General features: G+C 37.7%; 1 protein-coding gene across 1 annotated transcript; it reads left to right on the top strand.

Moving 5' to 3' along the window:
- Positions 1 to 2232: 2232 nt before the first annotated feature.
- Positions 2233 to 2833, top strand: LOC120122175 (uncharacterized mitochondrial protein AtMg00860-like). Its single transcript, XM_039141392.1, has 2 exons — positions 2233 to 2386; positions 2493 to 2833. The coding sequence occupies exons 1-2, from the start codon at positions 2233 to 2235 to the stop codon at positions 2831 to 2833; spliced, it is 495 nt and encodes a 164-aa protein (XP_038997323.1).
- The last annotated feature ends 11705 nt before the right edge of the window (positions 2834 to 14538 follow it).

The following is a 14538-nucleotide window of genomic DNA, read 5'->3' as shown; positions in this document are numbered from 1 at the left end:
CCTCCTCATTTGTACTTACTTCTTCATTTTAAGAAATCACAGAGCATTCTCTCAAAGTTCTCTTGTCTTGCTTTTGTGCTAGTTCTTTTTTCTTTACTTCCGTTAAGAATCTAAGCATCTTTGTTTGGGTTATTTTCAAGCTGACTTAGCCGCAATCACAAAGAATGCGACTAAGGCCTCATGTTCAAGGCTTTGAAGTTACAAGGGTGAGACAAGTGGTATTCGAGCTAGTTTTGCGAGAAATGGAACAACGAAACCATGATGAGGTCTCGACAACCATCGAAGTGATGAAGACTCGTGTTGTTGCGATGAAGAAGCTTTGAAGCTCGAAGGATGTCATGGCATCATTTGAGCAAAGAGTTGGTATGCTGGAAGACAGGTACAACAAATTTAAGGAGACTCATGATTCGGTTGAATCTCGCCTGGAGAAATTGGAGTCTGTGGAAGAAGGACTTGGCCAGGAAACTCAAGCACTCATCGACGAGATGGCAGAGAAGGTGGATGAGCATACCAGAGGCCACGAGAGCATGTACTTGGCCATGAGGGCCGAAATGATGTGGGAGGTGAAAGAGCTTAAGAGTGAGATGCTTGTCCACAAGGCTGCTGTGTTGAATGGGGTGACTGGAGAGTCACAAACACCTAGACCCAGGATCGACGTCCCTAAGATGAAGAACTTCAAGGGAAGTCGAACTACCCAAGATGTGGAGAATTTCATCTGAGGCATGGAGTAATTCTTTTGAGGCCTGGGTATCGAGGATGATACCACCAAGGTTAATGTTGCTTCAAATTATCTTACTGATGCTGCTATGTTATGGTGGTGACGTAGGTATTCTAAGAATGTGAATCCGATCGGGACATGGGAGGAGTTTGTGGGAGAACTCAAAGAGTATTTCTATCCGAAGAATGCTCCGCTCGAGGCTCGAGCAAAACTAAAGTAATTGAAACATGATTGTACCATCTTGGAGTATGTCAAGAACTTCACTAAGATCAAGATGCAAATTCCTGACTTCGGCGAGTCAGAAGGGTTCTTTGTATTCATGGACGGACTACAACGTTGGGCCAACTTGGAGATCTAGAGGAGGGGGAGTGACTGAACTCTCCAAGGCATTGGATGCATCCGAGGCCATTGCCCAGTTTGAAGTGAAGAAGACCGACTCTCTCAAATCAAAGCCAAAACCCAAAGGTAATGGTGGAGGAAAGAGGCCAAAGGAGGCTCCAACAAGCCATCAGGGGGTAATGGGAAGCATAATTATTGACCCAAGAAGCTCTTCAATCCTTGGGAGAATAAGGGTGACCTATCATGCTTCAATTATAGAGGAAATCACATGAAGAGGGATTGTCCTCATCTTGTGAAAGTTTCTACCATCAAGGAGAATGATGGGGAAGATAAGGATACCTTGAAGCTTGGTTCCATCATTAGCTCCATAGAGATCAAGAAGGGTCTGAGGTATGTAGACATCACTGTGGAGGGCCAAAATATGAGGTGTACTAGTGGACATAGGTGCCTCAGAGTTGTTATTGTCCGAACAAGCTGCCAAGAAACTTGATCTTCATGTGGAGAAGATAAGTGGATTTATTAAAACCATCAATTCCAAAGAAGTTTCAATTTTTTGTGAAGAAAAAAGAATCAATCTCAGCATTGGATGATGGACCGGGAAAGAGTCCATAAAGGTAATCCCACTCGATGATTTTGACTTTGTTATTGGGATTAGTTTCCTTGATCAGATTAATGGGTCCCCCTTGCCGTTTTCCGATTGCCTAGTAATTTGTTATCCAAAACACCAATACATTGTTCCGGTGTCAAGAGTCCAAAATCGATGCCAAGATATTGTATGCGATCCAGTTCTCAAAGGGGGTGCGTAGTGAAGAACTCGTCTTTGTGGCATCATATGTGGGAGATGAGCCCACGGTGACTAAGAAAGTATAGAATGAAGTGGGAAAAGTGTTGGCAGAGTTTAGGGATGTGATGCCAATCGAGTTATCAAAGTGTTTGCCACCGAAGAGAGGGGTGGACCACAAGATCAAGCTCATGTCGAATGCGGAGCCACCCACTAGGGCAACCTACCGTATGGCCCCACAGGAGTTAGAAGAGCTTCGTAGACAGTTGAAAGAGCTCCTAGATGTATATTTGATCGTTAAGGGCACCCTTTGGTGTACCGGTGCTATTCCAGAAGAAGCATGGTAGCTCCCTTTTGAATGTGCATCGACTATCGAGATTTGAACAATCTCATCATGAAGAACAAGTACCCGATCCCGTTGACTGTCGACTTGTTTAATCAACTTGGTGGTGTGAGGTGTTTCACCAAGTTGGATTTGCAGTCCGAATATTACCAATTCAGGATAGCCGAATGTGATGATCCGAATACTGCTTGTGTGACGCGCTACGGTTCGTATGAGTTTCTTGTGATGCCCTTTGGCCTCACAAATACCCCCTACCTTATGGACGTTGATGAATAAGGTATTACAACCCTTTATCGATTATTTCATTGTAGTTTACCTTGATGACATTGTGGTATATAGTAAGACCTTTGAGGAACATGTTGAGCACTTGAAAAGGGTGTTCCAAATCTTACGGGAGAACGAGCTCTATGTCAAAGAGGAAAAGTGCTCGTTTTCGCAGAAGGAGGTGTCGTTCATTGGCCATATCATTGGAGGAGGCAAGCTCCAGGTGGATTGGAACAAGATTCGGGCGATTGATAAGTGGAAGCCACCCACCAAGGCGACTGAGTTGAGAGCATTATTGGAATTAGCCAACTACTACCGACGGTTTGTGAAAGGCTATTCCAAGATTGCCACACCTTTGACTGAGTTGCTCAAGAAGGAAAAGTTGTGAGAGTGGATCACGGAGTGCCAGTAGTCTTTTGAAAAGATCAAGGAAGCCATGGTGAGTGAGTCAGTGTTGGTGTTGCCAGATTACACCAAGCCTTTTGTAGTTTTCATCGATGCATCCAATGTTGCCATTGGTGGAGTCCTTATGCAAGAGGGACATCTAGTTGCATATGAGAGCCGGAAGCTCAATGAGACCGAGAGGAGGTAATTGGTTCACGAGAAGGAGATGAATGTAGTGGTGTACTGTTTGAGCACTTGGCGTCATTATTTTCTTGGTTCTAAGTTTGTGGTTTTTACCGACAATGTTGCAAATAGTTATTTTCTCACCCAAAAGAAACTTTCTCTTAAGTAGGCTCATTGGCAAGAGTTTCTTACCAAGTTCGATTTTTCCATGGAGTACAAGCCAGGGAAGGTGAACTATGTTGCATATGGCTTAAGCTAGAGGTATGCCATCGAGACTGTGGAGGGTACTTTGCTCGAAGGGTTGCCCCATGACCCTGTGGCCGAAAGAATCATTGATAGAGTTAAGGAGGGGCGAACCAGGGAGTTTTGGCTCGAGGGGGAGTTGTTTTATTATCGAGGACATCATCTCTTTGTGCCTCGATATGGAAAGTTGCGTAAGGAGCTCATAAAGGAATGTCATGATTCCAAGTGGGCAGGACATCCGGGAGTTGATCGAACTTTGGCACTACTTTCATAGCAGTACTATTGGAGATTTACCTGAGGCACTATGTGAGTGCCAACCAACGTGACTGGTCAAAGTTGTTGGATGTGGCCCAGTTTTCCTACAACTTGCAACGGAGTGAGGCGACAAACCAGAGTCTGTTTGAGATCGTGACCGGGCAACAACTGGTTATACCCAACATGGTTGTTACCAAGTATGAGGGGCCAAATCAATCAGTACACAAGGTTGCCAAGGAGTGGCATGAGCAACATGACTTAGCCCGAGCTTGTTTTTGCAAGGCGAGGAAGCGGACCAAGAAGTGGGTCGATCGAAAGCATAGGTACGTGAACTTTGAAGTTGGCGATCTTGTCCATGCGAAATTGGCCAACATTTTGTGCAATGAAGATGTGCACAAGGGGCTTGTGCGAAGGTATGAGGGTCCGTTCTGACTCATGAAGCGGGTAGGAACCATGGCCTACAAATTGGAGTTACCTCCAACTATTCGAGCGCATCCCGTGATCCATGTTAGTCTACTCAAGTCGTACTACCAAGATACGAAGGATCCAAATCGAGGCAAGTCACACCGAGCGCCGGTCAGATTACAAGTCTACTATGACAAGGAGATTCAAGACATACAGACGAAGAGAGTTATTCGATGACCAAGACACCACCCGAGGCATAAGTACTTTGTTCTGTGGAAGGGACAACCCGAGTGTGAAGGGAATTAGGAGAATGCCGAGGGACTTTGGAAATTCAAAACCATAATAGACCAGTTTCATGCCAGACGAGTGACGAGGGCGTCACCGGAACCAGTGGAGGAGGGTGTCACGGACTGCGAGCCCACAACCGAGGTCAGCATAACAGAAGTAGCCCAAGAATACTTAAGTGGCATTTTAGACCTTCCTGGACCCATGAAGATTGGTCAATTCCATGGAGATGAAGAGCCTTGCACGTATATGGTAGGAGAATCCTTGGTTTAATGCAAAATCCTCATGATTCTTTCCATAAACTTTGTAATCTTTTATCTAAGGTAACATATAACTAGCTTGATAGAGTTTCCTTAGTTAAGGAGATTTTGTAATCACAATCCCTTGATTAGTGGGATTTAGGAGATTATATTTGATCTAGACCGTCGATGTACTTAGATCTTAGTTGTTCATTGAGGGGAGCTTTAACTATAAATAGAGGTCTCTCCTCCTTATTTGTACTCACTTCTTCATTTTGAGAAATCACAGAGCATTCTCTCAAATTTCTCTTGTCTTGCTTTTGTGCTAGTTCTCTTATTCTTTTCTTCCGTTGAGAATCTAAGCATCTTTGCTTGGGTTGTTTTAGGATGACTTAGCCGCAATCACAGAGAAAGTGACTAAGGCCACACGTTCGAGGAGTTGAAGTTCCAAGGGCGTGACAATAACATGAAGTATTTTGTGCAAATGTTCATAAAATATTAATAACCATTTTAACTTTTGTAAATATTTTTCTTATTTTTTTAAATGACAATAAAAACAATAAAAGTAAAAAAGAATACATTTTCCCATATTAAAAAATGACAATAAAAACAATCAAAATGAAAAGAAACTTTTTTCCTATCTTGAATTTGTGTACAATGAAAATAACGTGGATATTAAATATATTTTTTAATGAATTTTTTAATTTGTAATTCCCTAAACAATGCTAAGAGTTACAATTGAATCGGTGTAGCCACGTTGATTACAAAAATGATTTACAAATGAATTTTGTTTAAGAAATTATCTTAAAAACATTTACAATTTATGATATGAGGAATAAACTCATGCTATAATTTAAAAAGGTTAAAAATAAATATTTAACATCATACAATATGCATTCGAGACTACGCCTCTGATAGTCAAACCTATCCAACATCTATATAATCGGAAAATGAAATAAAAAAAAACAAAGTGAACTACAAGTTCAATGTGTCCTCTAGGTGTAATTAGATAATATTAAAAGGCAGAGTGAACTACAAAGTATAGTGTGTCCAATAATAAGATCCAAATATTTTACCAACAGTATACTGCAACAGAAGTTCACAGCATTATCTTTCATTTCGGTTTAATAGGATGGGAATGCTACCTTTCGAAGAGGAACTAGAAACCTCCAAAGATGTCCCAAAACAGAAAATAGAAATCAAGATGAAGATGTTACCCTCATAAGAGGAACTTGAGTTAACCTTTAAAAAGGAACTCAAAAGAAAACAGAAAACATGATGATAATGTTGTCCTCCGAAGAGGATCCCAAGTTAACCTTCAGAGATTTACTCAACATAAATCAGAAGACATGATGGAGATATTATCCTCCGAAGAGGATCCTGAGTTAACCTCCGAAGAGACACTCAAACAGAGATCATAAAACAAGATGAGGATGTTACCCTCCTAAAACGATTTCGAGTTAACCTTCAAATAGGAACTCAAAAAGAATTTTATATCAACCACTAGATCGTACACAATACAACATTAATTAGCATTCAGATATGCTTACACATATATATATATATATATATATATATATATATATATATATATATATATATATATCACAAAAGTACTCCCTTTGTCCCATTAAATCCGTTCACTATTGACTTTTTTTAGTTAAATTTTTAACTTTGACTCATTATTATTTAAAATTTATTATTAATAGAAGTATGAAAAAGATATTTTAAAAACTTTAAATCAAGTAGTTTTTAAATATATATTTTTATAAAATTTAAGTATTTAAATATTTAAAATATAAGGGTCAAAGTTTAATATTTTTGACATTTTAAAAGTCAATAATAGACACATTTAGTGTGACGGAAAGAGTAGTAGACATTATAGAAGTACTTTTTATTGGCATAAAATCTAACCTACTAACCAACTAAAGCTGTGCAGCAACTGATTAAGCAACTCCAAAACCTCCTTAGTAAACTGCTCACGCTATTTGCATGAGGTAGCCCACGTTGAACTACACATTCCGTTTGCATGAGATTCCATACGACACCTTAATACTAACATTCTCCCTACCGTGTCAAGCGCCAAAATCAGCACGAGCAACCATATTGAGTTTCTGTCCAAAAATAGGAAAGTATAACTTCAACGAAGACATTTTGAACCCGTCGGCAATTTGATACTGGCCGGGAACGTAATAGACACTCACTGAACCATTTGCAACCTTCTTCAGAACAAAATGAACATCAAGTTTAATATGTTTGTAAAGAGCATAGAACACATGATTGACACTCATGGAAACAACGCTCGTACTATCACTCTAAACAGCTGGAGTATCATAACAAACAATTCCCATATCAGCAAGAAGAGCATGCAATCATATAATTGCAGAGACCACCTCTGCTATTCAACGATACTTTGCCTCAGTTGTGGAGTGACAGACAGACTTCTATTTTCTCAAACATCGGGATATAAGATTGTCCCCAAGATAGATACAGTATCTAGACACTGACCGCCTATCTTCAGAATTGTTTACCCAATCCGCATTCGAAAAAGCTCGTATCTCAAGATTACTTGTAGAGGAATGAAATATCAACACATAATCTAGAGTCTCGCTCAAATAACAAAGAATATGTTCTAACCAATGCAACTCATAGGGGAGATGCATATATTGAGCAACACAACCAACGCTATAAGAAATACCCGGTAGTGTGACTAAGGTAAAGAAAACCACCGATAATACTCTGATAATGCTGAGTACCTTCAAGAGGATGCCCAACATCACGAGTAAGTTTAGGTGTGGAGAGCATTAGAGTAGAGGCCGACCGTGCTCCAACCATATCTACTCGCTCCAATAGCTCGCGAATATACTTGCGTTAACTCAACAACAATGCACCCTCACATCGCTCAAACTCAAGGCCAACAAAAAATGTCAATTTACCAAGATCTTTTAAAGAAAATTTAGATCTCAACATACGCACAACATCCTCAACTGAGTCATCACTACAACCAGAAATAACAATGTCATCAACAAAAACAAGAACAAACACACTATTACCCCCACTTTTTCGAATAAACAAAGACACATCAGCCTGCATTCCAACAAAATCGATACTAAGTAAGAAGGAACGAAGTTTAGAGTACCAGTTCCCGTGATCTTACTTTAACCCATATAGTGTCTTCTCCAACTTACACACCAACCGATCTCCATAAGCGGACTGCTGCTCAAACTCTGGTGGTTGCTCCATAAACACCTTCTCAACCAACTCACTATTAAGAAACACATTATTAACGTCCACCTGCCGAAGTTTCTAATTATTTTCGACAACCAAGCACTATATTTATCGTGGACGACAAGACTAAACGGGACTCGAAAATGTTGTCCTGTTACCTGAGACTACCTCTTCGCAACAAGTTTAACCTTATAGCGAACTACCGAACCATCAGAATTCTTCTTAACCCAAGAAGGCCATTTACATCCAATCACAGCCTGATCCTTGGGTAGAGAAACCAATGTCCCATACCATTATTAATGTGAGCCTCGTACTCGGTAAGCAAATCTTGCTTTCACTTGGTCGAAGCTAAAGCCTATCGTATTGTTGTCGGTTCATGATCATCATGAACCACCTCCATCGCATGGTATGATTTTGGCTTAAAAATCCCATGTTTACTACGGGTGACCATACTATGACTATTGGAAACCATCCGAGCAACATTCGTAGGATGATCATCTAGCTGGCCCAATGGTTCAAGAACAACATTATTTTTGGGTCTTTGCATTGGCACAGACGCACACTACTCATCACACAAACTAGGCCTTGTCATCGAACCTTTTTGTGACAGTGCCACGCCAATATCTCACAACGCATGAGGATTAGGATAAACCAAGCCCTTCTGACTACCCTCTATTGGATCTACTACAGGAGTACGTGAAGCCATATTCGGTTGACTGCAATCGACTGGTTCACTATGGGAGCACTTAGAACAATATCGGGCGAGCGATGCAAAGTAGGACCATTAATACAATCATTAATGCTGCTCTTAGACTCCATCCCAGTCAAACACGAACAAGAACCTTCATAATCACCACCAGATTGCACGACTTCTGAAGCCCCAGTAATAACAAACAAATCATCAGCAGAAAGATATGGTACCATCACAGTAACATATGTATTACAAGAAGCAAACAGAAAAACCAATTCATCAAATACAACATGCCGAGACACATACACCCATGCATCCTCTACCAAATAATAATAACCTTTATGTTATGGGCTATAAAAAAGAAACGTGCATGGCTTTGAACGAAAGTTGAACTTCTACGAGTGAAACAGTAGTATTCCAAACATGTCGAGAGTACACATCCACAAACGAAACATAGCATTTAAACCTATTGGACGAGACATGCGGAAGCCCCCCAAAGATCCATAAAAATTAATTGAAATTAAGCACTATACATTGACTGTGAATCCAAAAACGACAATCTATTATTTTTTCCCATTTGACAAGCAACACACGCGTTTATTCGATTCATTAGTAAGAGTGGTATTATATAAACTACTCACTTTTAGCAAAACATCACAAGACGGATGACCTAAACATTTATGCAACACATCATAATCCAGACTATTTACAGACACAACATTTGTTTCCATATGATAATCGTTCGAGCAACCACACAGAGAGTGAAACTCATTTAAGCCACCATTCTCTGTTCATTCAAGTAAAACAGTCCCAGAACCTTCATCAAGAACAAAGCATCAATGTGCATGAAACTCCAAGAACACCCCATTATCACTAGCAAGCTTAGACACCTAACCAAGATTTTTAATAATACTAGACAAATGAAGTAAATTATTTAATTGCAACACACGAGATGAAGTAAATAAGCTAGATCGATCAATACTACCAATACTTAGCCCATTACCAACAACTAGCTTACTCGCACCATGAAACGTACTGCCATCTTCAACAAGCGTCGCATCGACGGTAACATGATGTGTAGCCCCGGAATCAACACACTACTACGATTGTTGACCATCTCCCTTACAAGCTAAGCTGGGACCACGATCACATCCAAGAAGAGTAACCCCAGACTAATCACCACTCTTTGTGCACGTGCAAGAGTGACCCGAAGCAGTAGCAGTATATTTGAATACACTCACAGAAGGAGGCATGACCCCACCCTGAATTTCAGTCATATCCCTTGTAACTCCTAACCTAGGAAAAGTCTAGTCAAACGAGTACTAGTAACGGTCAACCAAGTGATCGAGCTTACCACACAACTGTCATTGAAACCTGCTACGACCACCACGCTCCCGTCCACCACGCGAGTTAAGAGAAGAACAACCCCGAACCATCTGGTGAGCATATTGAAACGGTTGGGTAGGAGTAACACGAATCAAACTAGAATCACCAAACGCACATCCAATCATCATTTTCGCCATGTTCATCATCAAACACCTCATCGGAGCAGAGACGACACTGTGAGAAGAATTTGTTATTTCCACAATTGGTAGTTCGACTCGTCAAAAGTAACACTTATCTCTTATTTGTGAACACGTTGTCAATAGTGAGCCCAGGGAATTGCGAACCGCTGCTCATACTACCAGTGACTGGTATAAACAGAGCAGCACCAACAAGGAAGAAAGAAGAACCCAGTGAGAAAAAACAAAGAACCCAAGACCCTAGCTATGACACCATGTTGATTTTAGCAACAACTAATCAAGAAAATGAACATTTTATTAGAAACCCCATTACATTATATAGGCATAAAATCCAACCAACTAACAAACTACAGTTGTGTACTAGCTGACTTAGCAGCTCCAAAACCTCATTAACAAATTGCTCACGCATTTGCATGAGGCAGCCCATGTTGAGCTACACAATCCATTTGCATAGGATTCCATACATTACCTTAATGGTAACACTACGGAATGGGTACACGCATCTCGAGTTGATATGAAGTCGAGCTAAACTAAGCGGATGTGATTTGGATCTACTAGAGAGCACGGAGATACGTGATCAATATTAAATTCATAAATTCCAGAATTTACATAACCGAAATGTAATAATGCAAAACGAGACTTTTGAGTCAGAATTTGGTAAAATAGAGTACGAAAATATTCTTAAGATGTCGAAATCATGAAATCAATTATCTACAGGGAAAATCAACGGTTTAACATTCAAACTGGTCAAACTAGATCAATGAGTCAAACTTGGTCATCAAGTTAAATAGGTCAAGTCAAATCCGATCAACAGTCTAATCCGGTTCAGGTTCAAATTATCAAACATAAAAAGGGTCGATGTTTCCACTAGGTTAACGATCAAGCCTTAGATTAGAATAAGTCGAATATGAAAGCAAGACAATGTGAATCTGGTTCGGTAAATTGGATAAACAAGTTATAGATTGTATCTTAAAACGCGAGTTAGACCAATAGACAACCCTACGGTCTAACATTTCCCAAACCTTAATGAGTCTTCCAAAATTCAAACTGAGTTAAGAACACAATCAACTGAGTCAAGAACATATAAAAGCAATACGATATTGTTTGCAATTATGTGAAATTAGTTTATGAATGATGACTCCTAGAAGAGGTGACACAAAATTAATGATTCAATTGACAAGGAGGGTAAAACACTAACGTTACACCCAAATATCAATAGCAATTCTTGTAGCATTTATGAAGACTAAAACCAATAAAATAACGTGAATATAATAATAAAACAATATAGAAAGAATGGTTTTCTCTTTTCGAAAAAGGAAAGTGAGATTATACCAAATAAAGAACAATATTGCGATCTCTCTATCGGCTAAAGAAAGTTGAGATTCCCCAGCTAAGACTATAAGATTTTATCTTTAGCCTTAACAAAGAGCTGAGATGTTACCGTTTCACTTATCATCCTGTCAGAACGTTGAGAATCTTTGAATGTATAAGCACCGAAACAGCTAAAGCTATGCTCGCAAATTCCTTGCCTAATTTCCAAAAAGTTTAGGAACAACAATATTTTCAACTAGTGATATTAAGATAAAGGCAAAATTATAAAAGAATGTTGAGTTCCTCCGCCACAGGTATAACTCGGAGACATCAATTTGCTGTAATTCAAAAGATAAAGCAGGAAAAGAATCAAAAAGTCACTAAATGGACATTCCCATATTCACGGAGTTATCACTTCCTTTACATAACTCTTGACAGGCATTTGGTTCACGAAAAAAAAATCATTATAAGGTAATAATTTATCACCAACAATAACATTTCTTATTGAAATGGTGGAAATGTGATGGCTTTAGGGTTAAACTCGTTGAAAATAACATATTTCACAAAGATAATTTGATAAAATATGCATTCAATTAATCTTATATTTCTCCAATTAAGCATTGTAATATTGCATTCATACTAAACAAACAAAATAAGATAATAGGAACAGATGCACTAAACCCCCTAAGAGAACAAGTACATCCTCATTATTTTAGAAAAATTGTAAAAATTAGTTTGATCTGTTAAAGGGTGGAGAAAAAAAATAAGAAAAGATCCCCAATATTAAAATTTTGGAACTTCTTTTTTTTTTAATTTTTGGATCTGCCACTATAAGGTAGTACAACATCTAAGAGTAATGTTACATTATAGTAATCTTATTCCTAAAGTAATCTTATACTATGTGAACCACCAAACGTCCCTTTATAAACCACATTTTCATGCATCTTGGAATCGGGTTCATCACTCTTTCTAATATCTTAGTATCTGCAGCATGTGTTACAGTACCATAGTTCTCTGAAATGCGATCCAGTTATGCTGAAGTTTCATGGTTGGTACCATCGCATTCTTTCTCCGATAGCTCAACTCGTGGTCGAAAAATTTTCACAAATTCAGAGATCCATATCTTTGAACAGCTCGTCGCAATTAAACTCTCACCAATGCTACCTGCAAAGAAAAGGAAGTTGATGTTAAAAAAGGCTGACCGATATAGGGAAGAAAAAAACGAATGAAAAACATTTTCTTGAACCTCCTCTAAGATATGAAACTGATCGTATAGAATTTTTCCCTAAAGCTGTCTCCAGCTTCCATGTAACAGACTGAAATTGGAAAGAAAAACTTTTGGCAGCTTCATCCTTAAGATTCAAGGAACTTCATATAGATTTAGCTAGAACATAACATGTGTGCGTATTATGCAGAATACAGTTCTCATATAATTAGCATTACAACATGTCGACATTAAAAAGGGGCCAAATTTTAAAGAATTAGTTCATCATTTCCAAAAACAAATAAATAATTAGTTCATCAAAAAAATAATGAATTATGAATTTTCATTTTAATCTAGATCGAGACAAGCTTTAATTATCAAAATGATCACACTTTGTAATATAATTTGGTGATAGTTATTCTTATGCCTATTGTAAGCACCATTTTTACCCGAGCAGCCCCTACACGTTGCAGTTCCAGCAGCTTCTAGCAAACGATGGCAGCCCCTCTATGTCCCCGTTCCAGCAGCTTCCAGCAAGCATATCAACCACACACGTTGCAACTCTATGGTGAGTCACCATCATAGTTTGGTGACTCACCGAAAGTCATCCTTAGGATCGGTCTAATAGCAACATCATTAAGGCTTATAAAAGCCATTATCTGTGAAAAAGATAAAAAAAAAGACCACGAACAGAGGAGGGGGCAGAAAGCACAACCAACAACACAAAAGAAATAAAGGAAAAGAAAGGAGAGAAGAACTTACCCTCGGAGAGCCCAAACGTCGTCGGGAACTGTCGATAACCGAAGGTAATCTTCGGTTTATTCTAGATCTGGAGCAATTAAGGAATTTTTAAGGGTAAATAAGGGTGGATTCGGTTTGAGGATCGAATAAGCTTCGATTTGGGGATTTTTTAAAATTTTCGACCACCACGTATGGTGGTCGGCGGCGATGCCGACGGCGGAGCAAGGTGGTCGGCCAGTCCCCAGGCTCCCTCCGGGCAGAGGCTTTAAGAGAGAGATGAGAGAAATTTTTTTCTCTCTTCTAGAGAGAGAAGAAAGTGAAAATGAGAAGAATGAAGGAGTTAGGGCTGGTTAAAGGGTATTTATACCCTCACCAGTCGTTTTGGTGAGGACCTCTATGTAATTTCCTGCATGGGAAAACCATACGCATTATCCCCTAATTTTGTAGACTTCTATTTTAGTCACTAAATTAAGTTTTTGAGCATTTTAATTTTGTTCCCGAATTTTATTTTATTATATTTTAGTCATTTCCCGTAATTATGTAATTTAGGGTAAATAATATATTTAGCCCCTGTAATTTTATTAATTTTTAATTCAGTCTCGAATAATTAATATAAGATAAATCATACTGTTAATACTTAGTTTTATAATATTTTTGAATTAGAGCTTTTAATTTTAATATGTTATAATTTAGTCCTTAATTTTAATACTTTCATTTATTTTACAAGTTTTATTACCTTTTATATTTTAATAATATAGTTTTAATTTTATTTATTTTAGTCATTGTTTATTTATTTTTATATGTTTATATATTTAATTATTATTATTATTATGTAGTTATATAAATATATATAATAAATAATATTTATTTACTTATTTTTTTATATTTTATATATATATTAAATAAAAATCCTATTTAAAAATTTAATTTTATATAAATTACTTTTAAGAAAAATAATCATTTTTTAATATTTATTTATTTTTTAATATTAAGAAATGGGTTGTCTTAAAGCACCTAGAAGTCCTTTTCTTATATTCTTAAATAAATAAATATCCTATTTTTATAAATTATATATATTAATTTATTTTAATTATTTTTAGAAAAATATTTTATTAATATTTATTTATTTTTTAATATTAAGAAATGGGCTGTCTTAAAGCACCTAAAAGTCTTTTTCTGATATTTCTAAATAAATAAATATCTTATTTATAATTTTAAGAAAATATATATATATTAATATATTTTCTTAAAATTATATTAATAAATAACAGGATTATGAATAAATATATTTTTTGAATTTCCAATAATAGAGACAATTTATAATTAATGAGTACCAATTTTGGGCGTTGTGGGGGTGCTAATCCTTCCCCAAACGTAATCGACCACGAATCCCTTTTTATT

The sequence above is a fragment of the Hibiscus syriacus genome, unplaced genomic scaffold (genome assembly GCF_006381635.1).
Source record: "Hibiscus syriacus cultivar Baekdansim isolate YM2019G1 unplaced genomic scaffold, ASM638163v2 tig00110384_pilon, whole genome shotgun sequence".
Taxonomy (NCBI): Eukaryota; Viridiplantae; Streptophyta; class Magnoliopsida; order Malvales; family Malvaceae; genus Hibiscus; species Hibiscus syriacus.
The sequence above is the reverse complement of the archived record's forward strand: the minus strand, read 5'-3'. Positions and strand labels throughout refer to the sequence as shown.

Coding starts and splice junctions, on each gene's coding strand:
- LOC120122175 (XM_039141392.1), top strand. CDS start 2,233: ATGAAGAACAAGTACCCGATCCCGTTGACTGTCGACTTGTTTAATCAA. Junction 2,387..2,492: donor TGCTTGTGTGACGCGCTACG/GTTCGTATGAGT, acceptor ATTTCATTGTAG/TTTACCTTGATGACATTGTG.